The sequence below is a fragment of the Dreissena polymorpha genome, chromosome 7, assembly GCF_020536995.1.
Source record: "Dreissena polymorpha isolate Duluth1 chromosome 7, UMN_Dpol_1.0, whole genome shotgun sequence".
In the NCBI taxonomy this organism is placed as follows: domain Eukaryota; kingdom Metazoa; phylum Mollusca; class Bivalvia; order Myida; family Dreissenidae; genus Dreissena; species Dreissena polymorpha.
Genome location: NC_068361.1, coordinates 61049031 through 61068127, shown reverse-complemented (window position 1 = coordinate 61068127; position 19097 = coordinate 61049031). Strand labels below are relative to the sequence as shown.

General features: G+C 36.1%; 1 protein-coding gene across 3 annotated transcripts in view; it reads left to right on the top strand.

Annotated features, from left to right (window-relative positions):
• LOC127840179 (carnosine synthase 1-like) overlaps positions 1-19097 on the top strand; it is a 214085-nt gene that overhangs the window by 69531 nt on the left and 125457 nt on the right. For 2 of the 3 annotated variants that reach the window (XM_052368674.1, XM_052368673.1), the window contains exons 13-17: positions 832-1048; positions 1985-2147; positions 4740-5023; positions 8336-8422; positions 13139-17216. In XM_052368674.1, coding sequence (XP_052224634.1) covers positions 832-1048; positions 1985-2147; positions 4740-5023; positions 8336-8422; positions 13139-13632 — 1245 coding nt within the window. In that variant the 3' untranslated portion in view covers positions 13633-17216. Of the gene's footprint in view, positions 1-831; positions 1049-1984; positions 2148-4739; positions 5024-8335; positions 8423-13138; positions 17217-19097 lie in introns of those variants that run through there. The other variant, XM_052368675.1, reaches the window with a different exon arrangement.

Below are 19097 nucleotides of genomic sequence, written 5' to 3'. Positions count from 1 at the left end.
ACATGCACCTTGATGAGTTCTACACGCCACACCCATTTCCGAAGGAAAAAACTGGTTATTAGATTGGCGAATGCGGGCGGGCTGGCTGGCTGGCGGGCTGGCGGAATAAGCTTGTCCGGGCCATAACTATGTCGTTCATTGTCAGATTTTAAAATCATTTGGCACATTTGTTCACCATCATTGGACGGTGTGTCGCGCGAAATAATTACGTCGATATCTCCAAGGTCAAGGTCACACTTTGAGTTCAAAGGTCAAAAATGGCCATAAATGAGCTTGTCCGAGCCATAACTATGTCGTTCATCGTCAGATTTTAAAATCACTTGGCACATTTGTTCACCATCATTGGACGGTGTGTCGCGCGAAATAATTTCGTCGATATCTCCAAGGTCAAGGTCACACTTTGAGTTCAAAGGTCAAAAATGGCCATAAATGAGCATGTCCTGGCCATAACTATGTCATTCATTGTGAGATTTTAAAATCATTTGGCACATTTGTTCACCATCATGGGACGGTGTGTCCCACGAAAGAATCACGTCAATATCTCCAATGTCAAGGTCGCCACGACTAAAAATAGATTTAAAAAAAAAAAAAACTTACAAAGGGGGTTAATTTTTTTTGGTCATTTCAAAAGTTCAGTTTGAGTTTTCTCCCTTTATCATATTTTTTTTTTCACAATGAAAACCTGGTTTTGTGACAATTTTGTCCCTTGTTTTCCTTATTAAAATATTCAGCATACAGTTTAACATAGTCATCTTAAAGTAGATGGTTATGCAACTGCTAATTCAAGATATCTGTACTTTTACTTCATTGAGCTCGATATATTTCTTTCAGGTGGTTCTGGTGGAGTCCAACCCAATGCATTTTGCTGGTAACCTCGTTCACCGTTTCATCTGCATTGACATTGAGAACCACAAACAGGACCACTCAAATGCAAGCATCATTGTTGAGACCCTGGGGGAGGAGAACATCAGCGTAGATGGTTGTCTCACCTTCTGGGAGGACTGTGGACCATTGGCTGCACTCGTGTCTGAACTACTGCAGCTTAAAGGTAGGCTGGGGTTTGATTTCTCCACCTTTGAGCTGATTTTTTCTTTTTATGTCCCCCACCACTATAGTGAGAGACTTATTGTTTTTGCCCTGTTTGTAACGTTGGTTTGTTTGTTGGTTTGCGTCAAACTTTAACATTTTGCCATAGATTTAGCAATATTGAAGATAGCAACTTGATATTTGGCATGCATGTGTATCTCATTGAGATGCACATTTTGAGTGGTGAAAGGTCAAGGTCATCCTTCAAGGTCAAAGGTCAAAAAAACAAATTCAAGGGAAGTAATAAGCTTTAAAGGGAGATAATTATCTGAACCTGCCAATTGATAAAAAAAAAATCAAAGCGACGCAGTAGGTGACATAGTGTTTCTGACAAACACATTTTTTGTTTAATGTCAAAATTATTTTACAAATTGTTAACTTAGCTTAATCAACATGCACATTAATAGTTAAGTTGAACGCTTTAAAGGGGGTAGGTCATTTTACTCCACAGATGTGATTTATAAATCTCTTCCCTGGTAGGTTGGTCTGTATGTTTAGAGAGGGCGTGGCATATAGATGTTTTCCCTTGTAGGACTGTCAGGGTTTTTTTTGTGGCGCATGCAACTCCGCTTTTATAAATTTGTCAATAGGAATCAAATTTATATCTGTAAAATTGATATTTAAAATTGACAACTATTTATTTATTTTTAGGCTATTTATCTATATAACCTTTTTGACTATCTTATTACTTATATGACTATTTATCTATATAACTTGTATAACTATTCATCTATATAACATATGACTATTTATCTATATAACTTAACAATTACAGTCAAGTCATTAGTTAGGAAATTTTGGCCTTGATTTAGAAGAAAAGATATACGTTTGTTTTTCCATTTGAAATCGTGATAAAAAAAAAACTGCTATAAAAATTAAACAAAACCTGATTTTGTAGGCAACACATACAAGGCAGCTTACATGGCGAAAATGAAGAGCAGTACCCAGGCTTTCTTGAGAGGAAACCCCAGGAGTTTTCCCCACCTTCCGTTTATGTTCATGTTTGCATGTAAGTCAGCCTGTATAACATGCGAGGCGGACATTCCTAAGGCTATCAAATGGTAAGTACCATTAAAAATAAATCTGAAAAAAAATACTCGCTTCATTTTGACTAACATTGGGAAATAAGTGTTGTGTTATTTTTGCTCAGAACCCCTTTAAATTGAAAATACAAAGTGATTTCAATATAATATTTGCTAAGGTTCAATTTGATAAGCTGGATGGGAGATGAAACAAATGTTGAGATTTATTTTTTGTGAAACCTTCAATAAGGATTATTTGTTTCCCATTCAGGAAAACACTTTTTAGCTCATGGTGATCTATTTTTGATCGCCTTTTGTCTGTCCTGTGTTGTGTGGCGTCAAAATTTGCCTTGTGAACACTCTAGAGTCCTCATTTATTGTCCGATCTTCATGAAATTTGTGCCAATGATATCTTGGACAAGTTCTAAAGTGGTTACGGTTGAATAAAAAACATGGCCACCATAGCAGTTTTCCTTATATGGCTATAGTAAAACATTGTTAACACTCTTGAGGCCACATTTATTGTCCGATCATCATTAAAATTGGTCAGAAGATTTGTTCCAATTATATCTGTTAGAAAATGATTCTGGTAAGTTGAAAAACATGGCCGCCAGGGGCAGAGACATTTTTATGCCCCCATATATATATATATATATATGGGGCGCATATAGTTGCCAGTTTGTCCTTACGTCTGTCACCTTTTTTGTTACAGTTTCTCATAGCACCTTCAATATTTTAATGATCTCTTACATATTTGGCATGTATGCACATTGCATGGAACTCTACCTTTTGATGAAGTTTGAGGTCACTTATGTCAAGGTCACCGAGACTAAGTTTGAGGTCACTTATGTCAAGGTCACCGAGACTAACAATAGATTTTTTCCTTCACACTTTTCTTACAGTTTCTCATACTTTAGTTACAGGTTTTTATGGCGCCTTCAATATTTCACCGATCTTTTTCATATTTGGCATGTAGGTACCTTGCATGGACCTCTACCTTTTTCATGAGGTTTGAGGTCACTTTGGTTAAGGTCAAGGTCACAGAGGCTAATATTATATTTTATCCATCACTTTTTTCTTACACTTAACCACAGCGCCTTCAATATTTTACCAAATTCTTACATATTTGGCATGTAGGTACCTTGCATGAACCTCTACCTATTGATGAGATTTGAGGTCACTGCGGTCAAGGTCACAGAGGCTAATAATAGATTTTTTCCATCACACTTTTCTTACAGTTTCTCATAGTGCCTTCAATATTTCAACGATCTCTTACATATTTGGCTTTTAGGTACCTTGCCTGGATCTCTATCTTTTGATGAGGTTTGAGGTCACTGCGGTCAAGGTCACTGAGGCTAATATTATATTTTTTCTGTCGCACTTTTCTTACAGTTTCTCATAGCGCCTTCAATATTTGACCGATGATTGATCAATGTCAAGGTCACCGAGACTAATAATAGATTTATTTCAGTCACAATTTTCTAACAGTGAGTTTTTTACAGTACCTTCAATATTTTACCGATCTCTTACATGTTTGGCGTGTAGGTACCTTGCATGAACATCAACCTTTTGATGAGGTTTTAGGTCACTGCGGTTAAGGTCACCGAGGCTAATAATAGATTATTTCCGTCACACTTTTCTTACAGTTTCTCATAGTGCCTTCAATATTTCAACGATCTCTTACATATTTGGCTTTAAGGTACTTTGCATGGATCTCTACCTTTTGATGAGGTTTAAGGTCACTGGGGTCAAGGTCACCCAGGCTAATTATAGATATTCTCAAGGTCACACTTTTTTCTACACAATTAATCCATTTATCAACAAAGCATGATTGGGGAGCATCCATCCGTTTTACTGATATCCTTGTTTCCGTATACAGCTATAGTAATAACTTGTTAACACTCTTTAAGTCACATTTATAGTCCAATCTTTAAGAAACTTGGTGAGAACACTTGTTCTAATGATATATTGGATGAGTTCAAAAATGGTTCTTGTCTGTTGAAAAGCATGGCTGTCAGGGGGCAGGGCATTTCTTATATCGCTATAGTAAAACCTCGTTAACACTCTAGAGGCCACATTTATTGTAGGATCATCAAGAAACTTGGTCATAAGATTTGTTCTCATTCATATCTTGGACGAGTTCAAAAATGGTTCCAGTTGCTTGAAAAAACATGGCCGCCAGGGGGCGGGGCACTTTTCCTTCTATGGATTTGTATGGCTATAGTAAAACCTTGTTAACACTCTAGAGGCCACATTTATTATCAGATCTTATAAAAGATTTGTCTCAATTATATCTTGAACAAGTTCGAAAATGGCTCTGGTTGGTTGGAAAACATGGCCACCATGGGGCGGGGCATTTATCTGTATAAGGCTTTAGTAAATCATGGTTAGAAGATTTGTCCCAATGATATCTTGGACGAGTTTGAAAATGGTTTTGGTTCGTTTAAAAACATGGCTTCCAGGGAGTCGGGCATTTTTAACCAAGTTTTCCGAAGAAAAAAACTGGTTATTAGATTGGCGAATGTCGGCGAGCGGGCTCAGGTGAGGCGCTTTGGACCCTTCAGAGCCTCTTGTTTTATCTCTTTACTAGCCCAACTTTTAACGGTAGTAAACACTTTCATCTTCTTTCAGTGTGAGTTTTCCAGCACTTCTCAAGCTGGACTACGCCTCCTGCGCTGTGGGGACGAAAATGGTGAAGTGTGAAGATGATGTTTTCAACCAGTATGGGTACATCACCAACACGCTGCGAATCAACAATGACTACCACGGTATCGGCCTGGGTTTCAGTAACTCCATGGTCCTCATGGAACACCTTCAGGGAACAGACCACACCATTGATGTTGTTATGTTCGAGATGAAGCTTGTTGCAGCCTTGATCACAGACATTAGTCCAACCAACTTGCCGTCTTATATGGGTGAGATGTTTCATTGCAGTTGGTTATTGTTAAGGAAAAATAGGTCATCTAGAAAAAAGACTGTCAGGCATGTGTTTGTTACCTTTAAAGGCTTAACAAACTTGCCGTCTTATACTTGTAGGGGTTTTTGTTGATAAGTTTCATTATTTGTGGAAGAGGTCGACTGTTCATTAAGAAAACCATGTTGCAGTGTTTGTGTTCGACGTTGGCCCCACATTGTGGCTGTCTACAATTTGTAGATGTGTTTTTTTATGTACTCTCAGCTTCAAAGATATAGTGGGTAATCTGGAATCCCTTTGAACATGTGTCCGTAGACTTAAAACGTTCTAATAACCTTTTCAACATATGACATTCAAATTTGCTAGCAGTGTTCCTAATTATATGAAGTTGTACATGTTTTTTTATCATCTAACCTTAAACACAAAAGTTATCCTAATTTTTCAACTAACACATTAAAGGATTTCACAATTTTTATATACACTATTACCAAAATATCTTACCAAATAACAAGGGTCATGGGTGTTTTATTTGGTAAGTACAGTAATGGAAGGTTGGGTATTCTGGAATCACCATGGACATCTGTTTGTCAGTCATGTCAACAGGCGTTTGAAACTTTTCAATAAACAACATTTAACCATTTTCCTTATGATATGAACTTTTATGTGCTCAATTTTTATCATCATGGTTAAAAAATGGCCAAAGTTTGCCCTTTTTATGCCCCCAGATGGAATGATCAGGGGGTATATTGTTTTTGGCCTGTCTGTCTGTCTGTCTGTGTCTGTCTGTTTGTCTGTCTGTCTGTGTCTGTTTGTCTGTCTGTCTGTCTGTCTGTCTATCTGTCATTATATGTGTGTGTCTGTCCCAAAATTTTAGCCTTGCTCATAAAATGAAAACTCTTGGGTCTATGTTCTTTTAACTGCACATGTGCATGCATCTCATGGAGATCTACAATCAAACATGGTTTGAGGTCACTAGGTCAATCAAACATGGTTTTAGGTCACTAGGTCAAGGTCACTGTGACCTTAACATTCAAAATATAACCTTGTTTACGAAGTAATGGACCTTGGACTTACCATTTTTCTCTCAAATAGCTGTTGTGCGGCTTCAAAGCGCAGTAAGGGGCATTGTGTTTCACCAACACAGCTCTTGTTTAACTTAGATACAGTTTATTCCAAGACTTCATGACTATTTATATAAACTACTGGCAACATATCTTCTCTCAACCCACAAGATTCACAGGAGGGGACTTATGGTTTGCGCTCTGTGAGTCTGTCTGTCTGTCACACTTTTCTGGATCCTATGATAACTTTAGAAGTTCTTCATATTTTTAGCTCACCTGTCACGAAGTGACATGGTGAGCTTATGTGACCGTTGTGCGTGCGTGTGTCCATCAACAATTTGTTTGTGTAGACAGTAGAGGTCACAGTTTTCATCCAATCTTTATGAAATTTGGTCAGAATGTTTATCTTGATGAAATCTGGGTTGGGATTGTATTTGGGTCATTTGGGGTCAAAACGAGGTCAAATAATAAAAAAACCTTTGTGTAGGCAATAGAGGTCACAGTTTTCATCCAATCTGTATGAAATTTGGTCAGAAAGTTTATCTTGATGAAATCTTGGTTGGGATTGTATTTGGGTCATCTGGGGTCAAAAACTAGGTCACAAGGTCAAGTTATAGAAAAACCTTGTTTAGACAATAGAGGTCACAGTTGTCATCTAATCTTTATGTCTTTATGAAATTTGGTCAGAATGTTTATCTTGATGAAATCTGGGTTGGGTATGTATTTGGGTCATCTGGGGTCAAAAACTAGGTCACTAGGTCAAATAATAGAAAAACCTTGTGTAGACAATAGAGGTCACAGTTTTCATCCAATCTTTATGAAATTTGGTCAGAATGTTTATCTTGATGTAATCTGGGTTGGGATTGTATTTGGGTCATCTGGGGTCAAAAACTAGGTCACTAGGTCAAATCATAGAAAATCCTTGTGTAGACAATAGATGTCATAGTTTTCATCTGATCTTAATGAAATATGGTTTATCTTGATATCTGATTTTGGATGGTAAATGAGTCATCTGGGGTTAAAAATTAGGTCACGAGGCCAATTCTAGTAAAACCTTGTGTAGATGAAAGAGGTCACATTTTTCATCACATCTTAATGAAATTTTGTCAGAATGTATTAATTAATGAAATCTGGCTTGGGATTGTATATGGGTCTGATAGAATTTAAGTTGATTTAGCAAGGTTAGTCAGGTGAGCGATTTAGGGCCATCATGGCCCTCTTGTTTTATGATACTTGAAAAATGGATAGATGGCAATATGAGCATTATGCACTTCATTTCATTTTCTTCCTACGTCAAAAATTCTGGTTGCTTTGGCAACAAATATATTTAAAAAAACTGACAATGGTGGAGCTGGTAGGGGACATATATTGCTTGGCAATAGTCTTGTTTATTTTTATTTTTGTAAACCTATTTATTTAAGCTCGATGGCATAACAATCCTAAGGCGTATAGGAAACGCTCTTGAGTTGTTTCCTTGGTGTCTATGGGGGAGATCTAAAGAATGCTCCCACAGTGGGGATCTAACCCGTGACCCCCCGATCGCTAGGCAGACACCATATCTACTTCGCCACGGCGACCTCAAACATTATATTTGCTAAGGTTTAACTCAAAAAGTGGGAAAGGGTGATACACTTAATATTGCTCTTTTTTTTTTTAAAGTTTTATTTTTTTGAAACCTTAAATAGGGAATTTCGTTCAGTCATTTTGAAAAAATATATACCTTTTGATATTGGGATGGAGCCCAATTTTTTCCCCAAATGCAAATATAAAAAAAACACTTATCTTTTTATGGTGGGTTGGTCTTTCATGGTTTTAAATAAAAGCTTAATTGTTTCTGATTTTTTTGTAAATAATTACACTTACAAATGGTTATCTCGCTATTTGTTTTCCACTTACGTTTTTCATGAAATCAGTTTGCCTGGCAAATAAACTTTGTTTTCTTCTATATTTTTACAATCTGTATTGAATTTTCAACATTTTTCAAAGAAGTTCATGAGTACAGTTTGATTAGGAAAAAAACACCTTTGAAAGCTTGTAAAATCTGTTAATAAAAACTTGTTTAATAAGAAGCTGTAGGTATAACAGAGGTTACATACTGAAACAGTGTTAAGTTTGTGTTTTTTCTTGTAGAGCCAAGTTTAATAATGATTCCTAAAATTTCAACATAAAAACGTATAGAGCCATTAGTCTGAAACACATGCCAGCGATAACATTGTATGACCTATATGTAACTCCTGTATGTTTTCCCACAGAGACTTCGGCCATGATGCCCTCCGCTTTGAATGTGGACAAACAGGCCCAGATGGTCTCTGCCGCATTCCAGTGCCTTTCAGAGATAGGTAAGACCCTGTACGAAATTACAGCATATGTGTTATATCCTTTGAGAGTAGATAAAACATATTTATTGGTTCATAATATGATTAATACCATGTGCATATATAATGATTTAACCTTTCATTGATTAGAAGTTATGCATCTACAATTCTTGTATACATTCTGTTACTGATGAGGAAAATGCAATATGAAAGTAATATTGCTTTTTGCATTGCCCGGATAAGAGGGTATGATCTGCATAACCGATGCTCATATATATCTAGTTTATTGTTCTAAAGTCTTTCATTTTGACATGGATTGTTACAAGATTTGTCCCAATGATATCTTGGACAAGTTCAAAAATGGTTCTGGTTGGTTGAAAAACATGGCTGCCAGGGGCATTTTTCCTTCTATGGCTATAGTAAAACGTTGTTAACACTCGAGAGGCCACATTTATTGTCTGATCATCATGAAACTTGGTCAGAAGATTTGTCCCAATCATATCTTGGGATGGAAGTGTTACTGAAATTAGAACAAATGTTTATGCATATGAGACACAAGAATCCTGTTGCTGCCTTCAAGGACATGGTCGTTCTTATATTGACTATCAACATACAGAGATAATAATTTCATAGGTTTTGTAGCGTCTGTTTCAAGTGATAAGAGGGGATATTAATCATAGGTCTTGTAGCATCTGTTTCAAGTGATAAAATGGGATATTAATCATAGGTCTTGTAGCATCTGTTTCAAGTGATAAGAGGGGATATTAATCATAGGTCTTGTAGCATCTGTTTCAAGTGATAAGAGGGGATATTAATCATAGGTTTTTTAGCATCTGTTTCAAGTGATAAGAGGGGATATTAATCATAGGTCTTGTAGCATCTGTTTCAAGTGATAAGAGGGATATTAATCATAGGTCTTGTAGCATCTGTTTCAAGTGATAAGAGGGGATATTAATCATAGGCCTTGTAGCATCTGTTTCAAGTGATAAGAGGGGATATTAATCATAGGTCTTTAAGAATCTGTTTCAAGTGATAAGAGGTGTGTTAATCATCATATAACTGTTTCTTTTTGTAGGGACTACAGTACTCTCAGGCTCTGTTTTGTCTAACACTGCATCAAGTCTCTAACCCCAGGGGTTGTATTCCAGAAGCATCTTAAGTTAAATTTATTTCTTATCCTTAAATTGGGAAATGTTCCTACGTGTTTTATTAACCAAGTTTTCCAAAGCAAAAAACTGGTTATTACATTGGCGAATGCGTGCGGACTGGCTGGCGGGCGGGCGGAACAAGCTTGTCAGCTCTCTTATTCATATAGTTTTCATCCGATCTTTACGAAACTTGGTCAGAAGTTGTATCTAGACAATATCTAGGTCAAGTTCGAATATGGGTCATGCCAGGTCAGAAACTAGGTAAAAAAACAGATTGATTTTGAAACAAGGTGGGTAATTGACCAGTCGCCAAAGTATCGATCGCTCCGCCCACATTTTTCGATCAGCCAATCAGATATCGATTTTGCACACACCCCTCAGCAACGCTTATCTGGCCGCCATTTTGTCCGACAATCATAGGGTGTTGTACATATGCATGGACGTAATTTTTAAGAGTTTACACAGATTTTATATCAAATGCATGATCATTACTGTTCGATCATTATTCAAAATTGTAGGTGCTATACATACTTTATAAAAGGTTATTATTTTATCTTTATTTCTTGAACATATGAACTAGTAATGAGAAAACAAACACAATAAATAGTTTAACCACACCAGGTGTGTGTTCTATAAAACGTGTTATACCGTTTGATGCACAATATTATTAAGCAGTTTGGGCAACATAATAATTGCCACACGTGCTTATTAATCTCGGCGTAATTGTCGATGATTAATAAATAACAGTATGTTGCGTGGATCTCAGAATGAAGGAACATTAAGGCATTGTTAGGTACTGTACACAAGAAAAGAAAACTATTTAATTACTTAAATGATTTCCTATTATATATTTATTTTCTGTGGATCATAAACAAGGGAAATCATTATAAATTGTTAACTTAAATATTGTTTTAACTAAAGTAAAAACAACAAAAAGGTGATTTCAACGCGGCTTAGCCAGCTTAAAGCGACTTCAAGTGTAAAATGTACGGCTTAAATACAACAACAACATTTCGAATACAACATATATTGATACGGGGAGAAATGTGAAAATTGAAATTAACATATAAGGGCCATCTTGTTGTAAATAAGCAAATGCATAATATGCTAAATGTATTCAATTCGAATAGTCGTGAACAGCACCGTAATACCAACATTTCATTTTTTGATAGTGAAATGTAACAGGTTCGCATTAAACATAAATGAAATAAAATGCATATTAGACTATCTGTTAATGAAACCACGAAATTAGGCCTGTATTAAATTATGGTTACAATCAATATTTTATTTATATCTAAATAAAATAAATCGGTGTCTTTTTAAAAATAACACAATAAAACAAAGATCTAAACATTTTTAATAAACAAAAAACCCATCATGATATGGATATGTCATTTGCATTTAATAAAAATATTTTCAAAATTATATATGAATAGCCACCGGGTTCACTGTCAGACGGTTGAATACAAGTTCAAAATCAATATGAAATAAATGCTCATTTTTACAACGGATTTTTCATCAACTCCCTATATGATATGTATAAGAAATGTTTCTGATAGCCTGCCTTTAACTCATTTATTTTGATTACGCCATTTCTCTCTACAGTATTTATGATTGTATTAACGTTTTACAAAGCAGTTTAGTTTAGTGTGCGGCTTTAATAATTTATATTATAGAAAAGAGCATAATACATCATTACAAATATAGAATTTCCCTCACGTAATCCGCTATAATTGCGATCTGCTTGTCGGAGTTTTCTAATCACTAGACCACGTGACTATGTGGGCGGAGCGATCGATAATTTGGCAACTGGTCAATTGTGATTAACAATCGATAGCAATGCACATTTTGAGTTGCAGTTGTCTCCCTTTATCAGACTTGTTTTTATTATGCCCCCCCTTTAAAGAAGAGGGGGTATATTGCTTTGCTCATGTCGGTCGGTCCGTCCACCAGGTGGTTGTCAGACGATAACTCAAGAACGCTTGGGCCTAGGATCATGAAACTTCATAGGTACATTGATCATGACTCGCAGATGACCCCTATTGATTTTGAGGTCACTAGGTTAAAGGTCAAGGTCACGGTGACCCGAAATAGTAAAATGGTTTTTGAATGATAACTCAAGAACGCATACGCCTAGGATCATCAAACTTCATGGGTAGATTGATCATGACTCGAAAATGACCCCTATTGATTTTGAGGTCACTAGGTCAAAGGTCAAGGTCACGGTGACCCGAAATAGTAAAATGGTTTCCGGATGATAACTCAAGAATGCATACGCCTAGGATCATGAAACTTCATGGGTAGATTGATCATGACTCGCAGATGACCCGTATTGATTTTGAGGTCACTAGGTCAAAGGTCAAGGTCACGGTGACCCGAAATAGTAAAATGGTTTTCGGATGATAACTCAAGAACGCATATGCAAAGGATCATGAAACTTGATAGGTAGATTGATCATGACTCGCAGATGACCCCTATTGATTTTGAGGTCACAAGGTCAAAGGTCACGGTGACCCGAAATAGTAAAATGAATTTCGGATGATAATTCAAGAACGCTTTAGCCTAGGATCATGACACTTCATAGGTACATTGATCGTGACTCGCAGATGACCCATATTGATTTTCAGATCACTAGGTCAAAGGTCAAGGTCACAGTGACAAAAAACGTATTCACACAATGGCTGCCACTACAACGGACAGCCCATATGGGGGGCATGCATGTTTTATTGAAAACCTGGGTTTGTGACAATTTTGTCACTTGTTCTATTGTAATAGATTGGCATCAAGATATACATTTAAATAACATCATTATGCCAATGTTATTAGCTCAGCTCTTATCGGAGAAAACCCAAGGTAGTGTCATAGCCAGCTCTTCGTCAGCCGTCTGCCGTAGGCGTCCGGCTAAAACCTTAACATTGGTTCTAAAATCAAAGTGCTTCCACCTACAACTTTGAAACTTCATAAGTAGATGCACCTTGATGAGTTCTACATGCCACACCCATTTTTGGGTCACTAGGTCAAAGGTAAAGGTCACTGTGACCACTAATATAAAACTTTAACATAGGCTCTAAAGACAAAGTGCTTCCACCTACAACTTTGAAACTTCATATGTAGATGCACCTTGATGAGTTCTACATGTCACACCCATTTTTGGGTCACTAGGTCAAAGGTCAAGGTCACTGTGACCTCTAATATAAAACTTTAACATAGGCTCTAAAATCAAAGTGCTTCCACCTACAACTTTGAAACTTAATATGTAGATGCACCTTGATGAGTTCTACACGTCACACCCGTTTTTGAGTCACTAGGTCAAAGGTCAAGGTCACTGTGACCTCTAAAAAATAATAATCTGACAAGCTTTCGCAGCCGAGCGTGGCACCCATTATGCGGTGCTCTTGTTTTAGGAATACCAAAATAACACGTGTTATCTTATTAAGTAAAGAAATACGAAACATTGTTATTTTGAACTAAAGTGAAATTATTTAAGAAAAGAAGATGTTTCTGGAATATCACCCCTGGTCCATCAAACGGAGTCTTCAACAGTACTCTCAGGCTCTGTTTTGTCTAATTCTGTATAAAATCTTTACCCCAGGTCTATCAAACGGAGTCTTCAATGTGCAGATGAAGATGACGCACACAGGGCCGAAGCTGATAGACATCAATGCACGCACTGGCAGCTTATACATCCGCGACTGGGTTAAGAGGCTCTACCACATTGATCTGATGAAGTGTGCGCTGATGGTCTCGTGCGGCGTTCGCCCATACATCCGGCTCCTTCCCCCCTCCGAGTACATCATGGGCGTGATGCTGATCCCGTCACTGCACAAGCACGTGATTCTTGACAACGTGATCCGGATGGTACTGGAGGGTATGCAGTCTCGCGGCGAAGTCATCTTCACCATGCTGGAGAGCGAGGAAGACCTCTTGCATCAGTGCGACAAAACAGATTACGAGCAGCCATACGCAAATATTGCTGTCCGGGCCCCCACCATTGATGAGGCCCGAAAAAAAGCACATGCTGTCTGCAAGAAACTTGGCATTGAGACCAGCAGTTATAAGGTCTCCGAATTCATCAAGCTCTTCTAGTCGAAGGTCGATGCGTTTAGAAGACAGGCTGTCAACCGAGCAGTGTTATTCCTCTAAAAAAATTGCCAGTACTTTTTTCTTCTTTTTAATATTGTCCTTCCTTTTTCCTACTTTTGCTCACCTTGTGGTGTCAACTTCCAGCTTGTTGCCATTCAGACGCAAATTTTCTCATTGTTGCCATATTCAAGAGGCCATATTTCTCTTTGTTGCAATTAGAGAGGCCATATTTCTCATTGTTGCAATAAGAGAGGCCATGTTTCTCTTTGTTGCAATTAGAGAGGCCATATTTCTAATAGTTGCAATTAGAGAGGCCATTTTTCACTTTGTTGCAATTAGAGAGGCCATATTTCTAATTGTTGCAATTAGAGAGGCCATATTTCTCTTTGTTGCAATTAGAGAGGCCATATTTCTAATTGTTGCAATTAGAGAGGCCATATTTCTCATTGTTTCAATTAGAGAGGCCATATTTCTGATTGTTGCAATTAGAGAGGCCATATTTCTCATTGTTGCCATTTGACGGGCAATATTTCTCATCCAATTTTGATGAAATTTGATAGAGAGATAATCTGGCCAATATCTAGGCCTAGTGAATCTTGGTCATGTATGTCCAAAAGCTAGGTCATCAGATCAAATCCTAGGAAAATCTTATAATCATTTTTAGACCACATTAATGATTAAATAGTAACGAAACATGATGATAATGTTGATGAGGACAATACATGTGTATCTAGACTAAGTTTAAATGTTTGTCACATGCATAAAAATCTAGGTTACAATACCAAAACATAATATTTAAAAAAAGTTTTACTATTGTAAAGGCCACACTTATGCCTTGATCTCGATTACACTTTGTGAGAATGTTCAATTGGACGCTTTCTAGGCTAGATGTGAATCTTGGTCACGTGCATTGATAGGTCAGATCTTAGAAAAACCTTGATACCACTTATTTAAGCCGAAAATGAATCAAGGTCACTTCATTTTGAAGACTAGGTCACCAGGTTCAGTCTAAGAGAAATCATGTTACCACTGAATTAATAAATTATGCTTATGCAACGTGTGGGACAACTCTTATTAATTTGCAATGTAGAATTTTTTGCAGTGCCTTCTTTTTATCTGCAATGTTAATAATTATTGTTCAATTTACTTTTTGTGTACCTTTTTATGACCCCCACCACTATAGTGTGGGACATATTGTTTTTGCCCTGTCTGTTGGTTTGTTTGTTGGTTTGCGTCAAACTTTAACATTTGCCATAATTTTTGCAATATTGAAGAAAGCAACTTCATATTTGGCATGCATGTGTATCTCATTGAGCTGCACATTTTGAGTGGTGAAAGGTGAAGGTCATTCTTCAAGGTCAAAGGTCAAATATATGTGTCAAAATTACTCATATAATATATACTTTTGCAATATTGAAGATAGCAACTTGTTATTTGGCACGCATGTGTATCTCATTGAGCTGCACATTTTGAGTGATGAAAGGTGAAGGTCATCCTTCAAGGACAAAGGTCAAATATATGGGGGGACATAGTTTTCACAAACACATCTTGTTGTTTTTTTTTTGTTATTGAGGTTCAATTTATGTTTTGCCCCCCTTTGGGCTAATACAGCTAATTTTGTGCCATATTGTATACCGGTATGTTTGTTAATTTACTTGTATTTAAGAGGTTGTTTTGCACCAAAATCTTACGTATATCAGACAATAAAGATGACATTTGGCATCGTAGATATTAGCATCAATTTCATGTTCTGTTATGGAATGACTTTCTTTGCTTTTAATTACATGTGTAGACAGACCTTTTGAAAGAAATTTAGCAATTCTCAAGCATCCATGTGGCAAAAGATTGGTAAGGAAACTATTCTAGGTTTATTGAAATATATATTAGAAATTGTGGATATGTACTTGTTTTGTTTTGAATGTTTTTATGTCCCCCATTCATACTTCGGGGCATATTGTTTTTGCCCTGTCTGTTGGTTGGTGGGTTGGTTTGTTGGTTTATGTCAAACTTTATCATTTTCCATAACTTGTGAAATATTGAAGATAGCAACTTCATATTTGGCATGCATGTGTTTCGCATGGAGCTGCACATTTTGAGTGGTGAAAGGTCAAGGTCATCCCTCAAGGTCAAATATATGGGTCAAAATCGCTGATTTAATATACACTTTAACTTCGTTTTGCAAGATTGAAGATAGCAACTTCATATTTGGCATGCATGTGCATCTCATGTAGCTGCACATTTTGAGTGGTGAAAGTTCAAGGTTATCCTTCAAGGTCAAATATATGGGTCAAAATTTTGCATTTAATATATTTACACTATTACTGCGCAACAACTTCTCATGTACATGGAGCTGCACATTTTGAGTGGTGAAAGGTCAAGGTCATCCTTCAAGGTCAAAGGTCAAATATATGGGGGACATAGTGTTTCACAAACACATCTTGTTTTTATGTTTTTTGAAAAACGTAAATGTAAGCTTTTCCCCATATTTTTGGTAATTTATAGGATATATTTGTTTTAAATCTTTGAAGACATTCTTATTTTATTTATAAAATTTAGTGTAATCAAATCACAATGTCACCTTGGTAAACTGTTGTTATTTTTAACAAATTTTGAATAAAAAAGGACCACTTTATGTAAATATCTACCCTGTGAAATAAAAATTCTGAATCTACAAGATGTGATTGTAAGTACACTATGATTTTACAGCAAATGTTTTGTTGGCCTATAAATAAATTTAACTCTACGGTGGCATTTAAGCTTTTTGTTCAATTGTTTACGTATATCAGGAAATCATTTCCCTACCTCATCAAAGAATACTCCTTCGTTTGTAATTTATACACATTAAAAAATCCATTAAGTACCAATTTCATTTAGTATTTTACATTTGTTTTTTAAGCAAATGTTAAGATTTTATATTATCTGCATGAGAGTACTCGTAAAAAGTAATGCAATGTACTATATCAGGCCATCTACAAAATACTCTTCGCTCATTGGCTGTTTGTGGTCACATGCTGACCCCATATATTCTATATGGTGTCAGTAGTCACATGCTGACCCCATATGGTGTCAGTAGTCAGTTGTCACATGCTGACCCCATATATTCAATATGGTGTCAGTAGACTATATGGGGCTACTTGTTATAAAAAACATTGTTTGTCCTTGTTACTTTGATGAGATTGAAAGTAGTTGGCCTGATATAATCGTTACAGGGTTAGTTACTGACCCGATACGGGATATACGGTTCTGTGGAAAACCATATCGGGTCAGTAACTAACCCTGTAACTATGAGTATTAAAACAATGCTTTTTCCCATTTATCATAACCTTTTCTATTCAGCAACAAAATGTTTTACGGATATTTAAGAAAATCTGTTTGAAATGATCCTATTTATGGATGTATAATGACGTATACGCAATCTGACGTAATCAATAAATCTGGTTTTGTTTTCTTATTTATTATCTTGTGAATGAATTGTTTACATGATTGTTCAAAATGCTTGTCTTAAAAAGAATGGTTCTATTTTTTTCTCAGGTTAATTCAGTTTATAAAAACGTATATAAGTGCTCAATAAAATTTTGTTCATATAATATTCTGTGTTTATTTACAATCTAGATACACACACCAACACACGTACACGCATACATACATGCATGCATACATACATACATGCATGCATGCATGCATACATACATACATACATACATACATACATACATACATACATACATACATACATACATACATTACATACATTACATACATTACATACATACATACATACATACATACATACATACTTACATACATACTTACATACATACATACATACATACATACATACATACATACATACATACATACATACATACATACATACATACATTGGAAAAAGGCAATAGCTCTTTTCTTTGAAGCGTTTTTAAGGTTCATGTAGAGGCTTCATTTTGAAAAATGTGGGACCCCTAGCATTGAACTCAAATTTGACTAAAGGAAGAGTGCCACATTGAAAATGTATACATATATGCTTTAAAGGAATTTTTTTCCTTCAAACTGCTACCAATTTTGTACATCAACGTGTCATAACATCCACAAAATCAATCAAAATACAAGGCGATTTTAACACTAAAATATACATTATTTTCAAAAATCTGAATCATGTTTATTCCACGTATTTCGGCGGAAAATTATATAACAAGTGAATAATATCGACATTGGCGAGGGCAAGTTACGCTTAAATAGTAAAAAAGTTTACATATCTAGAAATATCAAAACTCGAACATATGTCATTTCATCACCATGGGGGCAGCCATTTTTAAATTAATAAAATAGAACCCTGCTAAAAACTCACTCATCGCCTAATTGACATTCCAAACGGTTGACGATGAGAAATGCATTGGATTGTAATCTTTCCGTTGATGTTTGCAAACTGCATGATCAGACCTCATACACACTCAAAAGAATAACTATGTAAGAAGCATTTCACCAATGTTTACAATCGTTGTCGAATCACATGTACTTAATTATTGCTCATAAAATAGTACGCTTACAGACTGACAGAAAGATCGATACGTAACTCCGTTCAATTCATCACGGTATACTATTCTATTGATAATATATAATAATACATCGCTTTAACAATCTAAAAGTAGAAATAATTCTTTTAAACGGAGTTTTTAATAACGAAAGTGAAAACAACGGAAGTTGGATGGATATTCTGTGAGATGCACTTCGGCTCCATAAAAACAATACAAATTAACTAAAAAAGACGTGTGGGGGACGATTTTCAGCTGGAAAATATTTGAAATAGGGTAAGTGATGATATCTCTACGTGGTCATTTATGTGATTTAGTGCGATCTCTTGCTGATTAATGTTAATAGTTGTTTTACTAGTTGCCACCCAACTGTCAATATAAGTATGTGTTTTCTCAGGTATGTGTATACCCGGTTTTCTCACCACTGCACGTGGTTTCGACCGATTTGTTTTGCACGTTTTTCTACGGATCATCGCTTTCAAAATGGGAAGAAGGAATCGAAATATAAAATCAATCGTTTTGCCAATTTCTTTATATTCCTTTACAACACCTTTACAGCATCTGTACACACCAACTGCATCCATATTTGGAAATTTGAATGAATTATGGAACTTTTATAGGGGTGAAAATAAACTGGACAAAAGCCGAGCGTGGGGGTGGTTTTGAAAAAATCGGTATATTTTTTTAAAAAGCATGGAAAGCATACCTACAAATTTGCATGTAGTACAGTGAAATGATGCTGATTAAGAAAATAATTAATTAGATTATATTTGGATATGTGCCCATTAGAGGTGCGCTACCTTAAAGAAGACGAAAACAAGTGTGTTGAACAAGTGTTTATGTCTCAATGTAATGCATTCATGGACGTATACGTACTTAGGTTGCACATATTATTGGCTCCTTAAGTGTGAAAACGTTGAGCAAACATTAAATTAT